General features: G+C 39.5%; 2 protein-coding genes and 1 long non-coding RNA gene across 7 annotated transcripts in view; 1 reads left to right on the top strand and 2 right to left on the bottom strand.

The window, feature by feature from the left end:
- The window catches only part of cryba4 (crystallin, beta A4), a 22155-nt gene extending 6812 nt beyond the window's left edge, over positions 1-15343 (top strand). For 2 of the 5 annotated variants that reach the window (XM_082538158.1, XM_082538159.1), the window contains exons 2-8: positions 10775-10873; positions 12789-12927; positions 13528-13571; positions 13925-14043; positions 14204-14345; positions 14489-14631; positions 14779-15343. In XM_082538158.1, coding sequence (XP_082394284.1) covers positions 10775-10873; positions 12789-12927; positions 13528-13571; positions 13925-14043; positions 14204-14345; positions 14489-14631; positions 14779-14926 — 834 coding nt within the window. In that variant the 3' untranslated portion in view covers positions 14927-15343. Of the gene's footprint in view, positions 1-9785; positions 9808-10774; positions 10874-12768; positions 12928-13527; positions 13572-13924; positions 14044-14203; positions 14346-14488; positions 14632-14778 lie in introns of those variants that run through there. The other 3 variants (XM_082538161.1, XM_082538160.1, XM_082538162.1) reach the window with 3 other exon arrangements.
- Positions 2636-7733, bottom strand: crybb1 (crystallin, beta B1). Its single transcript, XM_082538163.1, has 6 exons — positions 7656-7733; positions 7151-7294; positions 6332-6450; positions 6030-6162; positions 5408-5550; positions 2636-4319 (listed from the first exon to the last, which is right to left on the bottom strand). The coding sequence occupies exons 2-6, from the start codon at positions 7271-7273 to the stop codon at positions 4142-4144; spliced, it is 696 nt and encodes a 231-aa protein (XP_082394289.1). The 5' UTR covers positions 7274-7294; positions 7656-7733; the 3' UTR covers positions 2636-4141.
- On the bottom strand, positions 12938-20711 carry LOC309709527. Its single transcript, XR_014277531.1, has 3 exons — positions 20308-20711; positions 13445-13577; positions 12938-13131 (listed from the first exon to the last, which is right to left on the bottom strand). It is a non-coding gene; the product is annotated as an uncharacterized lncRNA (long non-coding RNA).

Below are 20711 nucleotides of genomic sequence, written 5' to 3'. Positions count from 1 at the left end.
ACTTTACATATGGTGGCAATGGTGACAGTAATGCAGAAAGGGGCTAGACAAAAAAGCACCAAGTGCCAATAGATTCTGTGAGGGATGAGCCTCCAGATGTCAGTCAGCTAGAGACTGTAGAGCAAGAGCCAGCCATTGAACCACATAAACCTTACTTAACTTTCTAACCTCCTGCGTGGCTTTATAAGGAAGCAAAATGACAGAAAGGCATGATGGGAACTGGATAAGCAATGGCAGAAGAGCGTTGGTAAAAAAGATTCAGCACAGTTCACTCAGCTCCAGCAGGAAGTGCCATCAGAACGCAGAGAGCACCAGCTGCATTTGGAAGATGCAACCGAAATACATCTTAGTCCAACTTTGGAGCATCCTGCACTGACTCAGACAGAACCTAATTTCATCAAAGCCACTACAGCAGCACTACAGTCTTCCAGTTTAACGAGACAGTCTGTTTGGAAAGGTCCTAAAATGCAGCCTTATAATGAGGATGAAGACAGTGAACATTCCCTAAGAACTTTTGAAAGGATTCCAAGTGGATGTCAGTAGCCACTGGAAGACTACCATGTGCTCCCCTTCTCACTGGTGAGGCATGAGCTGCTTTTGTAGCCATAGACATTGGTCAGATTATGGATTATGTAAAGGTCAAGAAAGCTGTCCTTGAAAAATTTCAAATACGTACGGAGACTTACAGACTCAGATTTCACTCCACTAGGCTGGAGGGTAGTGAGGCACCTAAAGAGTTGAAAACAGACATGAGAGATCTGTATGACAAGTGGATAGTTCCAAAAGAAAGGTGAAAGAGGACCTCACAGCACAAGCATACTCCCAATGTATTATAAGACTGTGCTGTCAAGGAGTCAAACAATGGGAGACCACACCATTGTAGAAACACAAAAAAACACAAAAAGATGTTCAAAGCACCACCTTGGTAGCCTGATATCACACAGATGCTGTCAACTGAGCTCTGTAGAATGGGCAATCATAATGAAGCAGTTCATTTCAAGCTGCTCTTCACACAGCTTTTGCTTTTAGCTACAAGAAGACACCAAATATAGGACTATGTTGACGAGCTTCAAGTAATGAACCCTTTTTCAATACATGCTTCAGAAAGCTTCATTTGGGCCATGACTACTCAGTCACATGGTGCTTTATATTTTATATGTTGCAGATTTAACTCATTTGTAGGGATGGGAAGGTTGAAACAGACGTTTCGATACTGTATCGAGCTTCAGAAGCACAGAGGTTTTGAAACACTGCTCCGAAGTGTGATTCAAAACATGTGACCACTTTACCCCAGTTTCAACTGGGGCATACCTGCTGCTTCTAGGCATTGCCAGGTGCAAGGATTCCCTTTTTCCTTTTTATTTACCAGAGTCTTTTGAACTGGGCCTTGTAATCACTGAATTAATGCAAACCGCAGTTTGTTTTACGTAGCAAAAAATCTGCATTAAGCCTCCAGAAGTTGCATTAAAATATGGAGATTTCAGATTACAGATATACTAGACTGATTAAATCATACAACTTGCTGAAGGCTAACAGCAGCGGTCCGATTTTACATTGAAGTGATACTTTCAACAAACACGTGGGAGTCTAAAGGGTGATATTGCGTGTTACACCATATTAATTTTAAAGCTTTTGTAACAATTTTTAAATTGAAACTGTATTCTGCTGTGTGCACCCAACCACAAAGCAGAATACAGCCATTGTAAGCAGGGAAAAAGTAATGATAATTTCTATATAAAGTACCTATGAGCGATTGGATGTGATCGTTATGTCCAGTATGGCGGACAGCTCTTAAGCGACATGCACATGACATCATGTGCAAAACCTCTATAACAGCATGGTACGTTGACTGCACAGAGAACCACAAGAAATCCCTCAAACGAGTAACAAGAACTGCTGAAAGATATAATTGGACTCCCTCTGCCCTCACTGGGTGTTCTTTTCATGACCGGCTGCCTCTGCAAACAATATTGTTCAGGACACATTCTGGGAACTAATTCGATTTTACCGTTCACCAGGTTGCAAAACAGTTTTATTTGCCCAGTATCATTACAAAACTGAACTTTTGTGTAAATAGATCTGTGTGAATGTGGGTGCTGATGTAAAGGACGCACAAGACAATTTCGTTGTGCTGCAGTTTTTATCACACTGTGCAATGACAGTAAAGGTGATTCTGACTCTGAAAGTCAGTGCAAGCTATTTTGTAAACCCATTGCTTTATTTACTATGAAGAATATCTTCTAGTTACTTTATTTTTAATTATCCGTATTCCTGGTATTAATTTGTGTAAAATTCAATTACCACTTCTTCTATACTGCATTTATATCTATTCTTGTATTTTAAGATTAGAGAATAAACTGAATACTGTCGAGTCTTTTTTTAAAAATTTAAAAAGCCATGCCAATAAAAGAAATCTAAAAATAGTGCAACTATATAACAGGACTAGAGATGGCATGATACCACTTTTTTATGTCCGATATCGATACCGATATCATAAATCTGGATATCGGCCGATACCAATATGAATCCGATATAGTGTTTTTTAATCAATAAAACTGTTTTTTTAATATCTTGCTGCATTTTGTATAAGTTCATACTCAAGTTTAAAAACAAACAAACACTAAAGCTATTCTGTTATACCTGTATGCAAAAAATACACTGCACCCAAAATATTTCATAGTTCAGCAATACTAATCAATCTAATAAACTTAAACCTTCTCCATCCTCCCTATTCTGGTATTTTAAAGAGTAAGCAACCTAACTAATAGGGTTGCAAACTCCCAGCAAAAAAAAAAAAAAAATAGGGAACCACCCTCCACCTCATGATGCTTAATCGACATAATCAACTTTAATTTGATGCAGGGTGAAAAAATGCACAGAAATCAATTATTTTTCAAGAATAATTAAATAGATTCAACATGTTTCTTCAACAGAATTGCAGACTGCACAGATGGTACCTTCCCAAAGGAAAAAGTACTACAGCTTACTAGACTTAATAGTTACTATATACAGTAATGGACTTCTATACATTTTTACATCAGATTAAAACTTTGGGTGTAATAATAATTATCAGATAATTATTTATTAAAAGCTAGATATTTTAAATGAGAATAAGAAAGAAAAGTATGTCTTTGTGCCCCCTTTTCCCTGTTAATGCCCTATTGGCCCACCTGGCTAAACTTTGCTAGATCCGCCCCTGCACAGTTACCAGCTGTCAGCTGCCTAGAAAAGGATCCTGGTGTAGAAAGTAATATTAAATAAATTCTAACAACAGATTATCAAGCTGTTGTTCAGCCGCTGGTTTCCTCTTTCTGGCGCGAAGTGGGCGATAAACAAAGAAGAGAGATGGACTAACGACAGAAAAGCCGATCAGCTGATCATTAATCAGTTTCATGTTGGATTGAAGTAGCAGCAGGAGAGGGAGGGGAGAGAAGAGGCAGTTGCTCCATATATCGGTTGTTAAGCTTAAAGCTGGAATGCTTTACGAACATTCAGAGATGAACTTACACACTTGCTTTACTTCTCTCTGGGATAACTTCCTCCGAGATAAAATGCCAGGCTCCAAATGCTCAACCAGACCGCTGACAGGTCTTGCAGGCCACAGCTGCTCTATCACGTGACATACTGCTCCAACGTGCTACTGTTATGAGCCGAGTTACGCCATGTCGCAAGTTTTGTGAGCTGCTTTTGTGATATTTAATGGATCGGATTACATTTTTTATTTCTCTCCGATATCCGATCCAGTAATTTAGGTCAGTATCGGACCGATACCGATACGTAATATCGGATGGTCCATCTCCAAACAGGACCCTCAATTGCAGTGTTAAATCTAGCATATCAAAATTGCCTACGCTTCATATATTTCTGTTACAACATCATCCGAACATTTTTCTGAAAAATGAATAAAGATAGTATAGGCAGGAAGGGTTAGGTTTTTCTCAACATGTTTATTTTTAGCACCATAAAAAGTCACTTAATGTTGTCCAGTGTGTTTGCTCTCATTCTGTCTTTCCTCTGGGATGGAGCGATGATGTGGAGATAAAGGAAAGCACTGGAGACTGGAGAAAGGGCTTGTTTGGAGAGATAAAAAGCTGAGAGGGCTGCATGGCTGCAACAGCACCGGGCAGCCAGCAGATGTCATTCACTTGCTGGCGGAGGTGAAGGTGAAGCATCCTCTCTGGTGGAACTGCATGTCCCTGATGCGGCGCATGGACTGGATCTGGGGCTGGAAGGCGCAGAAGTCATTGTAGTGTCTGTAGTCACCGCACTCAAACAGGTACTGGTAGCCTCTGTATCCAGGGTACTGGTAACCCACCCACCTGAGAGAGACATGATAAGGTAAAGGTCATGGTTGTGTGTTTATTATAGGATGTCCATGTAGTGTACTACTGGCTGATATCCATACAAATAAAAAAAAATGGTATATGAAATTATAGGGTTATGATAGAGAATATAAGATATAATATAATAGAGAATAAGACCGTTATAATGCTAAGTCCTAAGAAGTTTAATGTTTACTGTTGAAGTTCTTGTGGTGAAAAGATTCTACTGATCACCTAGGAGACACCAGAAGTGAATTAGGAGGTCTGGAGGACATTGGAGATACCAAGTCTTAATGAGGTTTTCTGATGAGTCCATAAGGGAGTTCTAGAAATGCTTAAGTTAAGGGTTAAGTGGACATTTAGGAGCTTGAAGAGTTCGGTTAAGGAGGTTCAGTTAGTCGTCAGTGAGGTTCCTGGTTCTCCTTCCATGGATCTCTTAAATGATTCTGAGTTTCTTTTTAGGAGAACCTGGGGTTCTTTTACAACGTTTTAGTTGTCTGACAGAATGTTCTGGAAGTCCTTCAAGGGGTTGCAGTGGTAACTAGGAGATTCTGAGTTCCCCTGAAGTGGATTTATGGGAGCATTACCAACTCCAATAATGAAGAATTAGATTTGTGAATGTTCTGGTCAGGATGGCATTTATCTAATCCAGAGTGTAAAGGCTTTCAAGGTGTATGATAAAGGCACTGAAGCTGTTCTGGAGGCTTTCGGTCAGCAATACAAATGAACAGATTTGTATTGGTGACCTAGAGGACATAATGAAATGAAGCAAATTTTCTGGCTAAAAAAAAGATTTGTAGACAAAAGGACAAGCCTTTTAATGACATCTCATCCCACTTGTTATTTGTAGTATAATCCAACAAGTCTGTGGAATCCTCTTAGGTGTGTCTGAAACCATGTTGGCAGTCCATTTTATATATGGAAAATGTACTTTTTACTATAGTAATATGACGTACTACAAAATTGACTTCCACAGTGTGTTCACAGGCCTTAACACAGGCCTGCATGTTGATGATATTTGTGATACTCTGCTAATTTGTGTTTTGTTTTGTGAGAGAGCACAAGTACTAAACGTGTCTACTCACGCTCCTCCTGGCACCCTCACGCTGCCCACTCTGTCGCAGAAGCCATGCGCCCAGAGTGTGGGCACATCGTCCTCCTGGATCTCCATCTTGTTGCCCTTGAAGTCAGAGAGCTCATACAGGCAGATCTTGTGCTCCATGCTGTCCTGCAGGTAGGAAAGGAAGAATAAAATGTAGTCTCTATACAACATACATTACATGTGCATTCTCTGCTTTTTCATTGATTGCATTTTGTAAGAAATTGTCTGTGGGTGGCAATGTTGAACTGCTTCCATGAGCAGTTAGTGGAATCCATGAATGGATTTTGTGCTAAATTAGGGGCCAAAGCCTACTAATGTCATGCTGATGATGTGATATGCTATAGTATCAGCATGTGAAAAATATTGTTGATTTTTTTTCTTTAGGAACTGTGTTGATAGTCACTTAACCTTTTCAGTGCTTTTTCAAGCATATATGTCAAACTTTTTCCTGGTTCCAGTTCGTCATATTTGCTGATTTGCTGCTTTTCTTTGCTGTAAGTTTAGCTCTGGACTGTTAGTCAGTCAAAACGTAGGGTCTGAGAATTTAGAATCACTATATTCTCCCATTTTATGAAAAAACAAACGAAGAAAACAGCTCATTTTACCATTCGGATGGGCCTGAGGGACATGAGGCAGTCGCTGCGGTAGGAGTTGCTCCAGGTATCCCAGCGAGGATACTCTCCCTTCTCCAGGATGAACATCTCCCCACGGAAGTTAGTCTGCTCAAAGGCAACAAAGCTGGAGAACGGGGGACACCATGGACAGGATTGGGGGAGGCAAAAGGGTTAAGTGGGGAGGCACAGGAGAAGAATTGGAAGAAAGATAAAAGTGACATATACATGAATAGAGAAGATATGCAGGCAGCTGCTTAAATCAAGTGTGTGTGTGTGTGTGTGTATTCACTTACGGGCCACACTCCACAATGATACTACGCACTCTATCCATGCCACGGTCACACACGTTCATACACTCATTCTGGACCTCCATCATCCTGCCCTGGAAGTTCTCCTGGTCGAACAGCATGATCTGCACAGAGGACACATAGAGTCATAGCTGTTTCTTTACACTATGTTTATAGCTTTAGTTCATGTGGAAGGTTTAAAACAAATTTTGGATTTGGAATCATTTTTGGATGGAGCATGAAAAAAAAAGGCAACTTCTTAAACTGTAATTTCCCCTTTAAAGTCCTCAGCACTGACTGAACTTACTAATCACTTAGATTTCCAAAACAACCTTATACTTTAGAAACATGTCACTTTTAACGTGGCTACGTGTAAAATGATGCCAGTATTAAAGATTATGAGCTTACAAATATACATTATTTTTCACTAGACTATAGTATATGAGGTCATTTAATTTTTGCTCCATCTCAGAGACATTTCTTAAGCCCTGTGATGCGGTGGCTTTCACAGAAAGAGTCTAAAGTACATAGGTACTCACATCAGAAAGAATAGCCTCAATACATTTTGGATTTAAAAAAAAAGTACTGCTCAAAGCATCAGTATCTAAATTCAAAGTGGTTATTTTTGGTCTTTTAACCAAGTTTCTTGCTGTTCTTTATCATTCACCTCCATAGTATCTGAAATTCTAATGTCTAATTCAAACCTTCAGTAAATAAACATATAACTGCCCTGCTAGATGAAACACATGGGACAACATGCAGTCTACTTTCTTTGCCCTTTAGGAAAAAATAAAATGCACACATTCTGTCTCTGCAATGACTCACTCTGAAGGATCCCATGCCAGGCTCGCCAGTCTTGGTGGCCTTGCTGGAGGCAGCTGGAGCTGGGGCTCCCTTGTCCTTGGCATCAGTGCCCTGGCTGGAGGCGGACTTGGCAGTCTGAGACATGGTGAGGGGCTTCAGGAGAGTCTGGGTGAGAGATGGAGGAAGACAAGGGGATGAACAGAAATAGAGGTGTAAATTGAAGTGACAGGGTTTCAGAGGAGAAAGTGAAAGGGAAGGAGAAGTGAGGTTAAATGCGGCCCAGGCAAGGTGTCAACATAGACAGAGGGTTGGTAGGCAGAAGTGTTTGGAGGGTTTGGGACTAGTAGCACAAGTCTGAAGTTTATGTTGGAGGTTCATTTGGGTGTTGTTTTGGCCTTTCCCCGGGACGGTAGAGTTTAAGCTGGGAGCGGTGGGCAGGGAGTGGGCCCTGGCTCTGGATGTGTGGGTGTCCTACTGTACCATGATGGATGCTCTGGCCTGTATGTCTGCGTCTGTGTGTGCTTACCTGCGTCAGTATAGCTTGCAGTGCCGTATGAGGGAGGCTAGCTCGTGCTGGTCCCTTCAACGCTCAACCCAAGCTTTTATACTCTGGCAAAGGCCAAACGTAGAGGCTCACAGCACAATAGAAAACCTCTCGTCATCACTGTTGGCCTGGACCAAAGCCAGCAGGTCATCGCATAGCCTGGAAACACTGCTGGCCCCTCGGGCCTGCCTGTAAGCATTTTGCTGTCAAAGGAAACCACTGACACAGCATTCTTTGCTGTGTGTTGGGCTGGTAGGCCTGTGAGCTGTAGTCGCATGTAGAGTTGAGGAATGCAAAGGTCCACAGGACACAAAGAGGTAATCCACACTCTCTGTCACCTACACAGAAAAGGCACACACACAAATACAACATATTCTTTAACTCAGACTTTCTACTTTAACTCACCGCCATTTCTTGATTTTGGAGAATCACTACAACAGAAACAGACAGAAAACAAAAAAAAGGCAGTGATCTATTCGTTCATGTTGATCTTCTATGTGTTCTCCATACAAAGAATCAAACAGCATTTCAAATGAAGTGTTTTGGTTTTTTGGACATTTTGCTGTTTAAACATTATTAAACTTTGAGATAATTGAGTTACTGGAGATTCTCTTTCTCCCACTGACATTCAGGTTCACCAGAGCTGTTCCACTAAATGCTTTGGCACTGCACTAACACTTACTACTGATATCTACTTCTAGTTCTGGCTAGTGTTAGCCAACTACTTAACAGATGATAAACACATTCATATCGCAAAAGCATCTTTCCAATCAACATAAGGTTTGGCATCTGACATTTTCCAAAACCAGCATCCTGTTTGTTTAGCCAGATATTAAATCTTTAATTCTTGTACCAGAAACCAAAGACAATAAGACTTACCTTATATAGGTAAGGAAAGAGCCAGAACAGTTTTTGTTCTGTGCGCGCTGTTTCTGTAGCTTCTCATGTGTAACAAACACTCTGAATGTCCAGACATCTTCCTTTCTCTGTCACAGTTTCTCTCTGCAGTGTCCATGTTAAGATGTTTTTGTGGAGAACCTGCTGATAAATTTGGGCTTTGACAGCAATTTGACACTTTTATTATGAATCCAGTGCCCGTGTAAAGCAGGTGTTTGTCAAAGAGAGTATGGGCAGCATTTTTTAAGTTATTCTGTGGTATCGTGTTAAATCAACAGTAGAAATGTAAATCAATGCAATGGGATGAGCCAAGTAGGGTAGAAGCCTGGGTTTTACTAGCCTCACCCCAACCTTACGCTTTACATTTTGTCCATGAACTACAGTACTGTCATTACTGTAGGGGTGACCGTGGCTCAGGGGGTTGGGAATCGCATCTGTAACCGGAAGGTCGCCGGTTCGATCCCTGGGCTATCTGTCCTGGTCGTTGTGTCCTTGGACAAGACACTTTACCCTACCGCCTACTGGTGTTGGCCGATGGGGCCGATGGCGCGATATGGCAGCCTCGCTTCTGTCAGTCTGCCCCAGGGCGGCTGTGGCTACAACTGTAGCTGCCTCCACCAGTGTATGAATGTGAGAGTGAATGAATAGTGGTATTGTAAAGCGCTTTGGGTGCCTTGAAAAGCACTATATAAATGCAATCCATTATTATTATTATTATTACAGCCGGTACATTTAAAAGATAAAGGGGGCATATGCAGCATGTTCACTTCCTTTAAATTTGCTGGGATAATATTGAGTAGTTCTTGACTGGTGGGTAATCTAGACAAAAAAGCACTGCCACACAGCCGGGCATGAGAATTCCTCCTGGTCATCTTCAGAGGTTGAATAAAGGTCATTGTTGGTGGTAATAATTATGGGATTATGGCGAATGGATTATGTGTGGATTATATCACTTCAGCTGAGATCATTTCCACGATGGAAGCAGGATTAAATTGCGTTTGATATGTGAACTAATCCTGCAGTGTAATCTGGGTGGCTTCCATGCTGTGATTATATTTGTTGTCATTTCTGCTGCCCTCTTGGTCAGGTCTTTCCTGAGAAAGGGATTTTTTAATCTTAGTCAGACTTTTTCCTGATATTTCAGAATGCTACACAGACATGGTTTCATTTGTAAGAAAGAAAAGTCACCAGCGTTTTTAGCAAAGTAACTGATAAAGACAACAGGAGACTGACATTAGTGAGTATTCAGACAGCAGGATGGAGTATGTGGAGTTTAGTTGAAATAAATGTGTTTGGGGTAATAAATGAACATGTCACTAAATGGACATGATCCTACTTGGTAGGGCTGACTTTAAACATGTTAGCATCAAATGGGAAAAATAATGTTAAAGACTTCACCAAAAGCAAGTGCATCTTTATAGATCCACAATGCAGAAGTTTCAAATGCAGAAGTAAGGAGCAGAAACTTTCACTACTTCAGGCTTGCTGTGTGTTATGGCACACACATGAAGCTTGAGTGAAATTCTAGTATTTTATTAGTCTCTTACTACTAACAGGTATGTGTACCTGTGTGTTACACCTGTACCTTTTGCCAGTGAAGCTGACAACATAGCATAGCACACTTTAATTTAAATATTGTAACCAAAGAGATTCGTTCCTTTAATAGTTAGAACAAATTATTGTGTGAGCGTTCCTCACTAATGATAGCTAATGTTAGTGCTGCTGACATCATTAGGAGGAAATAAAAGAGAGCAAGAGCTTATATCTGTGACTTCATTTTATGATGATAATGATTTTGATGATGATACTTGCGAGGTCTGAAGAAGATTAGATGAGTGGTTGTCACTGCTTTACACTTTTAGGCAGAAAACACACATGGCCTTTTAAATGCATTGACCACTGTCATTTTTATCTTCTGACACTGCCACAAAATGTCCTGCCAAATGAAAGGAACCTATTGATTTTGACCAGCCCTTGGCTCTTTCTACGTAGCACTCATAATTCTTATTCTCATGTATATATCTCATGTATATCTCATGCACATATCTTTCATTCTACATAGCACTTTAATTCTTATTGTCTGCACTGAAGCACCGCAGCAATTTCCTAATGTTGTAAACCTCAACATCTGGCAATAAACCCATTCTGATTTCTGATTTCTGATTTCTTTCATTCTCTAATGTCCATTTTCTGATGACTGCCAGGGGTCTCAGGAGTCCTCCCCGGCTTTCTCAAGAAGAAAATATTTAGTCTGTCTTTCAGAGGGGTTCATCATTATCATGGCTGATTACACAATTCCCCTGGTAAGTGAACAGTGTCCTTCTAATGTAAGATGAATCCGATCAGTTTTTTTCTTGTGTTGTGTAGAAAAAAAAAATCTGATGAGGAAACCTGTTTGATATTTTTGAAATGTGACTCTTTTCAGGCAGGAAACATTTTGGTCTCTGTTCAAAAAGTTGATTCTGTTCATCTGGACGTAGTGTTTTCAGTGGGAAAAATGTTTTGTCACTCTTATAAGTGACTTCTTCATTCTCAACTGACTGCAGGGTTCCCCAACCTTAATGATCATGAAACTGACCTCACAGCCCATTGTTAGTCCATGGTGCTAGTTTCAGTTATTATACAAAAGCACTGTTTATAAGGATGGGGGAAAAAGTCACTTGGATGAGAGATGAAACATTTCCCCACTGATACATCCAGATGAACGGGATCAACTTTTTGGGATTTGCTGGATCTGGATGATTGAACGTTCATTGAGACTTTTGGTCTTTCTGAACTACAATTTCTGTTTTGATTTCAGAGAAATGAACTTTGATTAAGCAAGGCTTGTATATGAAGATCTGAGGCAGTGAATTATGTCTAAAAGTTTTAGATAAGCTGAAATTCCTTTAGGCTCACTGGAAATAAGGACGAGTGCCTCTGCGCTCCTGTTTACATGTGGTTGATTATGTAAGCACTTAAACACACACACACACACACACACACACACACACACACACACACACACACACACACACACACACTAACACACAAGTCCTAGCTAGTGTATTACACTACAGCATGCAGGTTAAACCTGTTTTTACTATTGAGGGCTTTTTTACATTTTTTCATTAAACTGTTGAACATTTCGTAAAAACAAGGCTTTGTTACTGTAATTATGAATATGACAAAAAAAAAAAAACACACAAAGAAAGAGTGCTGCTATGATCTGTGTGATCAACCACGTATTCTTGCTAGAACACTTCAAATGATCAGATTTGAGATGTGGAGACGTGTTTCATGTTAGAAAGCATTCTGGTGTAAGTATTAGTGTTTGCCATAATTGGATGAAGGACTTCCTCTGCACTGGTTAGATTTCTCACTGCACACATTGGAAGCTTTCATAAGAATACTATCTGCACTGAAAATCTGCCTTGACACATGCATGACGTTGCTTTTTTTCTGTTTTTTTTTTCACCTGAAAGTGACATCAAAGCGACTGAGAACAGATTCCAAGTAATGATCTTGCAAATAAAAATCCTTTGTTACAACCGTTTTAAAAACTTGAGGTCTTTTGCCTTAAGACTTAGCTTTAGGCTAAATAAGCTATATATCAGACAGAGCCATCTAGTACTCTTCCTATTTTCTGACACTACATTGCAAAAAAAAAATCATATTTGGCGCAATTAGTGCTTTAACTCTGGTACCAACCTTTTTTAATAGATATAACAAATTAAGGTCTTTATGTCCCATACTAAAATCGGATCTTGCGATTCTCTTAACTTTTTTTCTGTTCTACTATTTTCAAACATATTGTGGAAAAAAAAACATCCTCTGAATCACCATCAACGCTTCACTGCTATTACCAACATGAGCAGGCATGCACACAGAGCTTATTCTGTCTGTGTTTGTTGGTCTCACATCATCAACAAATTCTAATGGTATGACAGGTCATTATTGTATTTGCAAATTTCACACATTTAATGGCAAAAATGAAGCACCAGTTAACTGAGAAAATGACTGGTCTTTACTTGCAGACATAAATTGAAATAAAGAGTTAAAGAGCTTCCAGCTCCAGCTTTTTTCTCTTCCCTCTCTGATGCCGTTGGCTCTCAGTATTTTCTCAGCTTGCACTCTATGTTTCATTTCTTATATTCCTGGTCTCTGTGTCCACTGCCCCCAGTGATAATGTGGTGTCTGCACTTCTGGCCCTCCATAGATTAACGATGCTTTTGTCAGGTGGGGACAAAGAAAAGCCCCTCCCTGCTGCTGAGCCGGGGCTTTCAGCATGGACCCCTGCCAGGGGAGGCTTTAAAAGGGTGGGGGCGTGTGGCTCCTCTCACTCTCACGGCAGGACAACCCAAGGGCATCAAGCAAGGTGAGTTCCTGTCCCTCGCCCAGCCGCCACAGCCATCCAGCACGGTCAGCCAGGGTACCACAGCCAGGGTATAGCATCCCCCATATTCACACATCCATATCTACTCCCACTCCAAACACACACCATCCAGGCTGAAATCACTGCACCCAGTGGCTGCGATGAACAGTGGTGATGATGGAACAATCTTAGAAATGGGCAGAAAAACTAGAAAGAGAGAGACAAAAGTTAGAGTAGCCAAATGAAGCCTGTGGCCTCTGTGACCCTCTTCTGTTTGGTATCCAAACTATAAATAGACACTGGTGCTTTCCATCTAGCAATTACAAGTTCAGGCTGCTTTCAGTATCCTGCCCATTATGTGTAAAGTACACACTGTACCTGCGACACAGACTTGTTTTTTCATAGGTCTGACAATAGAACCGATCTCCTGCTCTTCACTTTTTGGATTTCTGGTTCACACATCTGTCTTTACTGGTTAGCTTCTGGCTAGTTTCTGCATCAGAATAAAATGACTGCTTACCTCTCAGAGTGTGTGGCTTCCCTGTTGTCACTGCTGTCTATTCATTGTTAGCACTCGTGGATAAAATTCTTTCTTCCTTCCAGACAAGATGACTCACCATTGCACCAAGTTCTCCGGCCACTGGAAGGTGAGTCTGCAGATGGAAGAGCAGCTTTATTCATCAGCACCTTTGAATTTTCCCTCAGATGTGACCAGGAGCTGCTTGTTGTAAAACACCTCATACAGTTGAGCATCAGGGAGAGTGCCCAATGAAGTCACACCACATTAGGACGCTATAAAGACTTCATTGGGATTGGAATATCACACAGTTGTGCATTAGGGCTTGTTAAACGTGGTTTATCTCCCAGTTCAGAGTGATTAGCTTAGCTAATGTAGTTTTATATGTTTGAGGTGAGCTGCTGAAGTGATTTCAGACATCACACATCAAGTTTAAGTGGATGGTGTGTACAGCCATCAGCTGCATGTCCTTTTTCCCATTAGATCATTGTCTTCGATGAGGAATGCTTCCAGGGACGCCGCCATGAGTTCACCTCTGAGTGCTGCAATGTGATGGAGTTTGGCTTTGAGACCGTTCGCTCCCTCAGGGTGGAGAGTGGAGCGTGAGTAAACAGATATGTGCGCACAGATAGACATGCAGCAGAAAACCATCATTAAGTGACATACGGTTAACATGACAGGATGTTATTAACCTCTGTATAAGTGGATTTAAGGACTTTTGGGATGATGGAATAATCTCTTTTTTTCTATGCTTCCTTCCAGCTGGGTGGGTTATGAGCATGCCTCCTATCAGGGACAGCAGTTTGTCCTGGAGCGGGGAGAGTACCCCCAGTGTGATGCTTTTGGAGGTAGCAATGCCTATCACATTGAGAGACTGACCTCCTTCAGACCCATTGCCTGTGCTGTAAGTTATCTCTCAGCTTTTTTTTCCACTGAAAAACCTCCATTGTGAGCGAATGCTGCTGTGACGGACAAATCAATAATGTAGACTTGCCTGACCTGAAAAACTACTCAAATGTATTCTTTCTTTACCTCCCCCACCTCCAGAACCACAGAGAGTGTCGTATGACTATCTATGAGCGTGAGAACTTCCTGGGCCGTAAGGGTGAGCTCAGCGACGATTACCCCTCCCTCCAGGCCATGGGTTGGTGCAACAATGAAGTTGGCTCTCTAAGGATCCATTCTGGAGCGTGAGTGTCCCCAGCTGCTTATTTGCCTCCTTATTTCCCCCTCCTCATCCTCTCAGCAGTTCAAAAAATAACCCTACTCAGATTTTCACAATATGCTTTGCAACATTTCACAACATTTGCATTTCCACGTCTGTCAATTCTCAACAGATTTGTCTGCTACCAGTATCCTGGTTATCGTGGATACCAATATATCATGGAGTGCGATCGTCACTGTGGGGAGTACAAACACTTCAGGGAGTTTGGCTCTCACTGCCAGACCCCTCAGATCCAGTCCATCCGCCGTATTCAGCAGTAATAACTTACACCAAACCCTTTCGAGCATGTGACCCTTCACCTTTGACCCCTGCTGCTTGCCCGTGCTAAATAAACTGTTTTTCTTAAACCTTACTGACTTCCACCAGTGTATGTGCTTATCATATGGACATACTAAATCACTTATACATCACACACTTGTGTTTTCCTCTGAATTGCGATCACCTCTGTATAATTCACATGACGGTGTACAGAGGTTACCTGCTAATAAGGGTGAATGTGAGGAAAAAAATGTCATTTAGAACCAAGTCTTTAGCTTATTATGTAAGTGCTCGATGTCAACCAGATTAATAAATGTGAACCAAACTGTAACAAATATTTGCAAGTCCTTTCACATATCTTTTTCTAAGATATGTGCTAATCAAACATTGCTGTCTTATTAAAGAAGAAGCTGCTTTCCTTTGTGACCGTGGGCAGCCCCGTGTGTTTGATTTGGCAGAATCCCCCCTTCCTGGCACAACTCCAGGGGGGATTTGTGTCCACTACACTATGGAGGGACAAATGCTGCTGTCTTATTATCTTTGATAATTCAATAATCAGTTTTGATAAGTCAGTAATCACTAATGGTAAGTATTCCAATGTTTGAAATATAGTTTTAAACTTAAATTCACAAAAGCTATCAAGGAACTATGAAGAAGAAACTGTTATGATTTTATGCTCAAAATGTGCTTTAAAGATTCATTTTCATTTAGAATAAAAGGCAACACCTCCCAGCACATGGGGGTGAAACACGGTCCTTTCAGCTGCTCTCAAAATTTCTATGTGGTTACCACAGCCCATTTAATTTATTCACCACATTTCAACACAAGAAAATTACACAACCTTCAGCCTATACATATGACATTGTGCAAAACTCAGAAATACAGTTGCATTTATTAGAATTATATAGCGAGGAAAATAAAATAAAACGCTGGGGCTTTTTCCCCTCTGTTTGGCTTCAGTCTCATACACCTTGTCATTGTTTGGAAACTCCCAAAGATGTTTCCACTGGGGACCTTGACCACAGTGCTGCTGGAATTCATGCAAAATTTGCTGAAATAAGCAAGACCCTCTAAAAAGAGGCCTCGATGGCAGCGTGACATTCCAAACATGTTGTATATAGTTTAGCATTAAGAGCGCCTTCCAACAGGAAAGGTGGTTGTCAAGTAAATGATAAAAAAAAGGAATCAAAAAAATCACAATGACATTAGTCTATACATTGAATAAATATGACAGTCATAGCCTGGTTTAAATTATATTTGAATTTAGCCATTTAAAAATGATTAAAATATCTGTTTTTAAAGTGATAAAGCCATTTTCTGATTCTTACCAAAAAAGGGGAAAAAAATCTCTTTTAAGATATAAATTGATAGATAATTGATAGTTGATTGATAATTGATAGATAATAAATAACGTTTCCTTCCTTTTTCCTTCAAGAATGTTTCCTTCTTGAAGGAAAAAGCTTTACTTTGGATTCTTCTGCCTCTTGTTCTGTTCTCAGCCAGGATGAGCCCACACTGCTTCAATAATGTTGACGTTGCTTTGAAATGTATGTGGATAAAAACCTAAACTACAAGGTGGTAGAAAGTATGACAACTGTAATTGATAATTTACTAGAATGTATAACAATTGAAATTTATAAGGAAAAAGAAAAAAATTTAATAATTAGCTGTATATATAGAACACCTGGCTCTAGTATTCAAGTATTTAATGACTTCATAGAGGAAATATTCTCTAAAACAAATCAAAAAGTTATGTTTATCTGTGGTGATTTTAATATTGACCTGTTGAATCCAAAAAAGCATAAAATGACCGACGAATTCCTAAACACTATGTACAGTTTGAGTTTACATCCTAAAATAACCAGGCCTAGCAGAATTACACCACATTGTGCCACCTTACTTGACAATATTTTCACTAACAATATGGAAAACAACATTGTGAGCGGAATATTAATTAATGACATCAGTGATCACCTACCAGTTTTTGCAGTTTATGACACTAATTATAAGAAAAATCAGCATGAAGAACAACTGAGATACAGACGTGTAAGGACAGAAGAAACTATGACTGCATTTAAGAACGATCTATTAAATCAGGACTGGGACAAGGTGTACAAAGAAGCTGATATTGATATTGCATATGGCATATTTTTAAGAATATTCATGGAGTTGTACGATAAAAACTGTCCAACAATAAAATACAACAGAAAGCACAAATATTCAGATAGACCATGGCTCACTAAGGGTTTACAAAATGCATGTAAAAAGAAAAATACACTCTATAGGGAATACCTAAAACAAAGAACAAAAGAAGCTGAAAATAAATATAAAAAATACAAAAATAAGTTGACCAATATTATACGTGTATGTAGAAAGGAGTATTATAGTAAAATATTGAACAACAATAAACATAATATGAAAGGAATATGGGATGTTTTAAACGGTATCATTAAAAATAATTCTGGACAACAAAGTTATCCACAATACTTTATCGATAATGGCAATATTATGGAAAACACTGCTGATAAGGTCAACAGCTTTAATCATTATTTTGTAAATATTGGACCAAAACTGGCAGAACAAATTCCTGAGTCACTGCCATCAGTAGAATGTAGTGAAAACCTGATTGATAGGAACCCTAACTCAATGTTCCTCACATCAGTGGAGGAAAAAGAAATAATTGACATTGTACACATGTGTAAATATAAAACATCCACTGATTGTAATGATATTGACATGAAAATCGTCAAGAAGGTCATTGAAGGAATTGTAGGACCTCTAACATATATTTGCAACTTATCATTTCAGACGGGAAAAGTGCCAAACAAAATGAAAATAGCTAAAGTTGTGCCGCTGTATAAAACCGGGGATAGACGCCACTTCACAAATTACAGGCCTGTTTCTTTACTACCACAATTCTCCAAAATCCTAGAAAACCTGTTTAATAAACGATTAGACAAATTCTTAGATAAATATAAATTACTCTCTGACAGTCAATATGGATTCAGATCAAAAAGATCAACATCTCTGGCATTAATCGAATCAATTGAGGAGATTACGAATGCTATAGATCAGAAACAGTATGCAGCTGGAGTATTTCTGGATCTCAAGAAAGCATTCGACACAATCAATCATGACATATTAATTAATAAACTGGAACGGTATGGGATTAGGGGGATTGTACTGCAATGGGTGAAAAATTATTTAAGTGACCGGAAACAATTTGTGAAGCTGGGTGTCCATTCCTCATCATGCTTGGACATTGCTTGTGGTGTTCCACAAGGCTCTGTACTGGGTCCAAAATTATTTATTATTTATATAAATGATATTTGTAAGGCATCTGATATATTAAAATTAGTATTATTTGCAGATGACACAAATATTTTTTGTTCTGGGGGGAATCTAAAGGAGCTGCTGGATACAATTACTTCAGAAATGTGCAAAATTAAAAAATGGTTTAACAGGAACAAACTATCGCTAAATCTAAGTAAAACTAAAATTATCTTATTTGGGAATTCCCTTAGAAATGCACAAGTGCAGATTCATGTAGATGGTGTGGAAATTGAAAGAGTACTTGAACATAAGTTTCTTGGTGTGATTATAGATGATAAATTAAACTGGAAGTCTCATATAAATCATATACATAACAAAATTTCAAGAAGTGTCTCAATCTTGAGTAAAGTAAAACACATTCTGGACCACAAATCACTCCACATTCTCTATTGTTCCCTGATTGCACCGTATTTGAATTACTGTGCAGAGGTTTGGGCCAATACTTACAAATGTTCGCTATCATCAATCTTTATATTACAAAAAAGGGCCATAAGGATAATCCATAAAACTGGTTACAGAGATCATACAAATCCACTATTCTTAAAATCAAAAATTCTAAAATTCACAGATCTGGTTCATTTTCTCACAGCACAAATTATATATAAAGCAATAAATAACCTGCTTCCTGACAATATTCTAAAAATGTTTTCTAAAAGGGAACGGGGATACAATTTGAGGGGGGAATTAAATTTAAAACATCCTCGTATCCGTACAACATTAAAAAGTTTTTGCATCTCTGTGTGTGGAGTGAAGCTGTGGAACAGACTAAGTAAAGATATGAAGCAATGTCCAAGCATGGCGCAGTTTAAAAAGCGGTTTAAGGATATGGTTTTTACAGGGTACAGGGAAAAGGTAGAGATTTGATAGGGTGTTCTTGTCTAATATTTTCATGTGTGTGCGCATGCACGGGTTTGTTGGTATGGGTATATATGTATGTGTATATGTATGTATGTATGTGTATATGTGTGTATGTGTATGTGTATATGTATGTATATATATGTATATGTGTATGTATGTATATGTATATATGTATGTATATATATGTATATATATATATATATGTGTGTATGTATATATATATATATATATATAAAATATATATAAAATTGTAGGTTGTGTATCCTTCAGGTGTTAATGGGGTTATTGAAAATGTGTATATGTGCGTATGTGTGTATATACACGTAGGTATGGATAGATAGAAACATATATGTGTATATATTAAAAAAAAAAAAAAAATTACACATAACATATAATGTAATTACAAGGAGGTATTTCTGTAGTCTATTGATACTAGATAGTGGAAAAGGGGTGGGATTAAATAAGCTTATGCTTCTTCCTGCTCCTTTTTGAACATGGACGTTATTTGGAGTTGTGGTTGCTCGTTTTCCTTTTGTTTGCTTTGTTCATTTGTCTCTTTTAATTCTATTTTTTTTTTTATACTTTTTCAACATGTTCAAAATAAAGATTCAATCAATCAATCAATCAAAAGTGTTTGGGGCCACTCTTATGCTGAAAAAAAGAAAGATCAGATATTTTGCAGATGCTATAATATGGTGGATGCAAATCTGAAAGTTGACAAGCCCTCCAGCGCCAAACCATGACAGTCTCCACCGTGTTTTTCAGATGACTGCAGACTTTCACTGTTGGACCTCTCTCTTGACAGCCTCCATACATACTGACAAGATATGAAGCAAAAAACTTCCAATTTGGATCCGTTCCTCCATCACACCTGCTGCCACTGAGTTTTAGTCCAGTTTTGGTGTTCTGGTGTAATTTAACCTCTTTAAGAGAATTAGAGAGATAGGAGCCAGTACAGAAATATCAGAGGTTATAATTTTGATCTTTAACCTCACAACCCATGACATAAATCAGAGGGGGATTTATGTCATGACAAGAACAATGTCACAGGTCTAATGAGGCTCACTGTGCTGCCACCCTCACTGCACATTTTAAGTGAGTCTTTTTTTTTGTCACTCAGACTTATGGTACCTATGATGGTACCATAAGCAGTTTTCATCCAAAACAGCCCTGCTCCTGACGCCCACCTTACCTCAAAGCCTCTTTGCCCGTCCACTGAACTAAGAGTATTACCATGTGCGGCCAGGCAACGGCACTGCATCTCCACCTGAGCAACGCACGCATCCCTCGACGCGTACGTTGACGCAAAATACACTGCTGTAATATGAACTGTCGGAAGCTACTGTTCGTGACTATTCCAATTCAGTGCGAACAGCAGCAGCGTGGGGGGCAGCGGGGTAATGTAGTGCAGCGGAAACAGAGCAGGCCCGACCAAAGAGCTCTCTTTTCTACAGGCCAATCCAAGCTGTTCTCAGTGAGCATCGTTAATCACCGCGGACTCGGCGCCCTGATTAAGTTAGCTGCACGCGCATGAATAGGCGCGGATTGCGCCTTGTTTGTTTGTAATACATAAATAAACAGAGCGAAACAACACCT

This window comes from Aulonocara stuartgranti (assembly GCF_965226115.1).
Source record: "Aulonocara stuartgranti genome assembly, chromosome: 7".
Classification (NCBI taxonomy): Eukaryota; Metazoa; Chordata; class Actinopteri; order Cichliformes; family Cichlidae; genus Aulonocara; species Aulonocara stuartgranti.
Note: the sequence above shows the minus strand (reverse complement) of the source record. Positions and strands in the feature narration are given on the sequence as shown.

Bases quoted from the DNA above. Each gene is read 5' to 3' on its own strand.
- crybb1 (XM_082538163.1), bottom strand. From the start codon at position 7,273: ATGTCTCAGACTGCCAAGTCCGCCTCCAGCCAGGGCACTGATGCCAAG. The intron at 6,451-7,150 runs GTGAGTCATTGC...TCCTCTGTGCAG, and splicing joins CTGGCATGGGATCCTTCAGA to ATCATGCTGTTCGACCAGGA. The intron at 4,320-5,407 runs GTGAGTAGACAC...TGTCTCTCTCAG, and splicing joins GTGAGGGTGCCAGGAGGAGC to GTGGGTGGGTTACCAGTACC.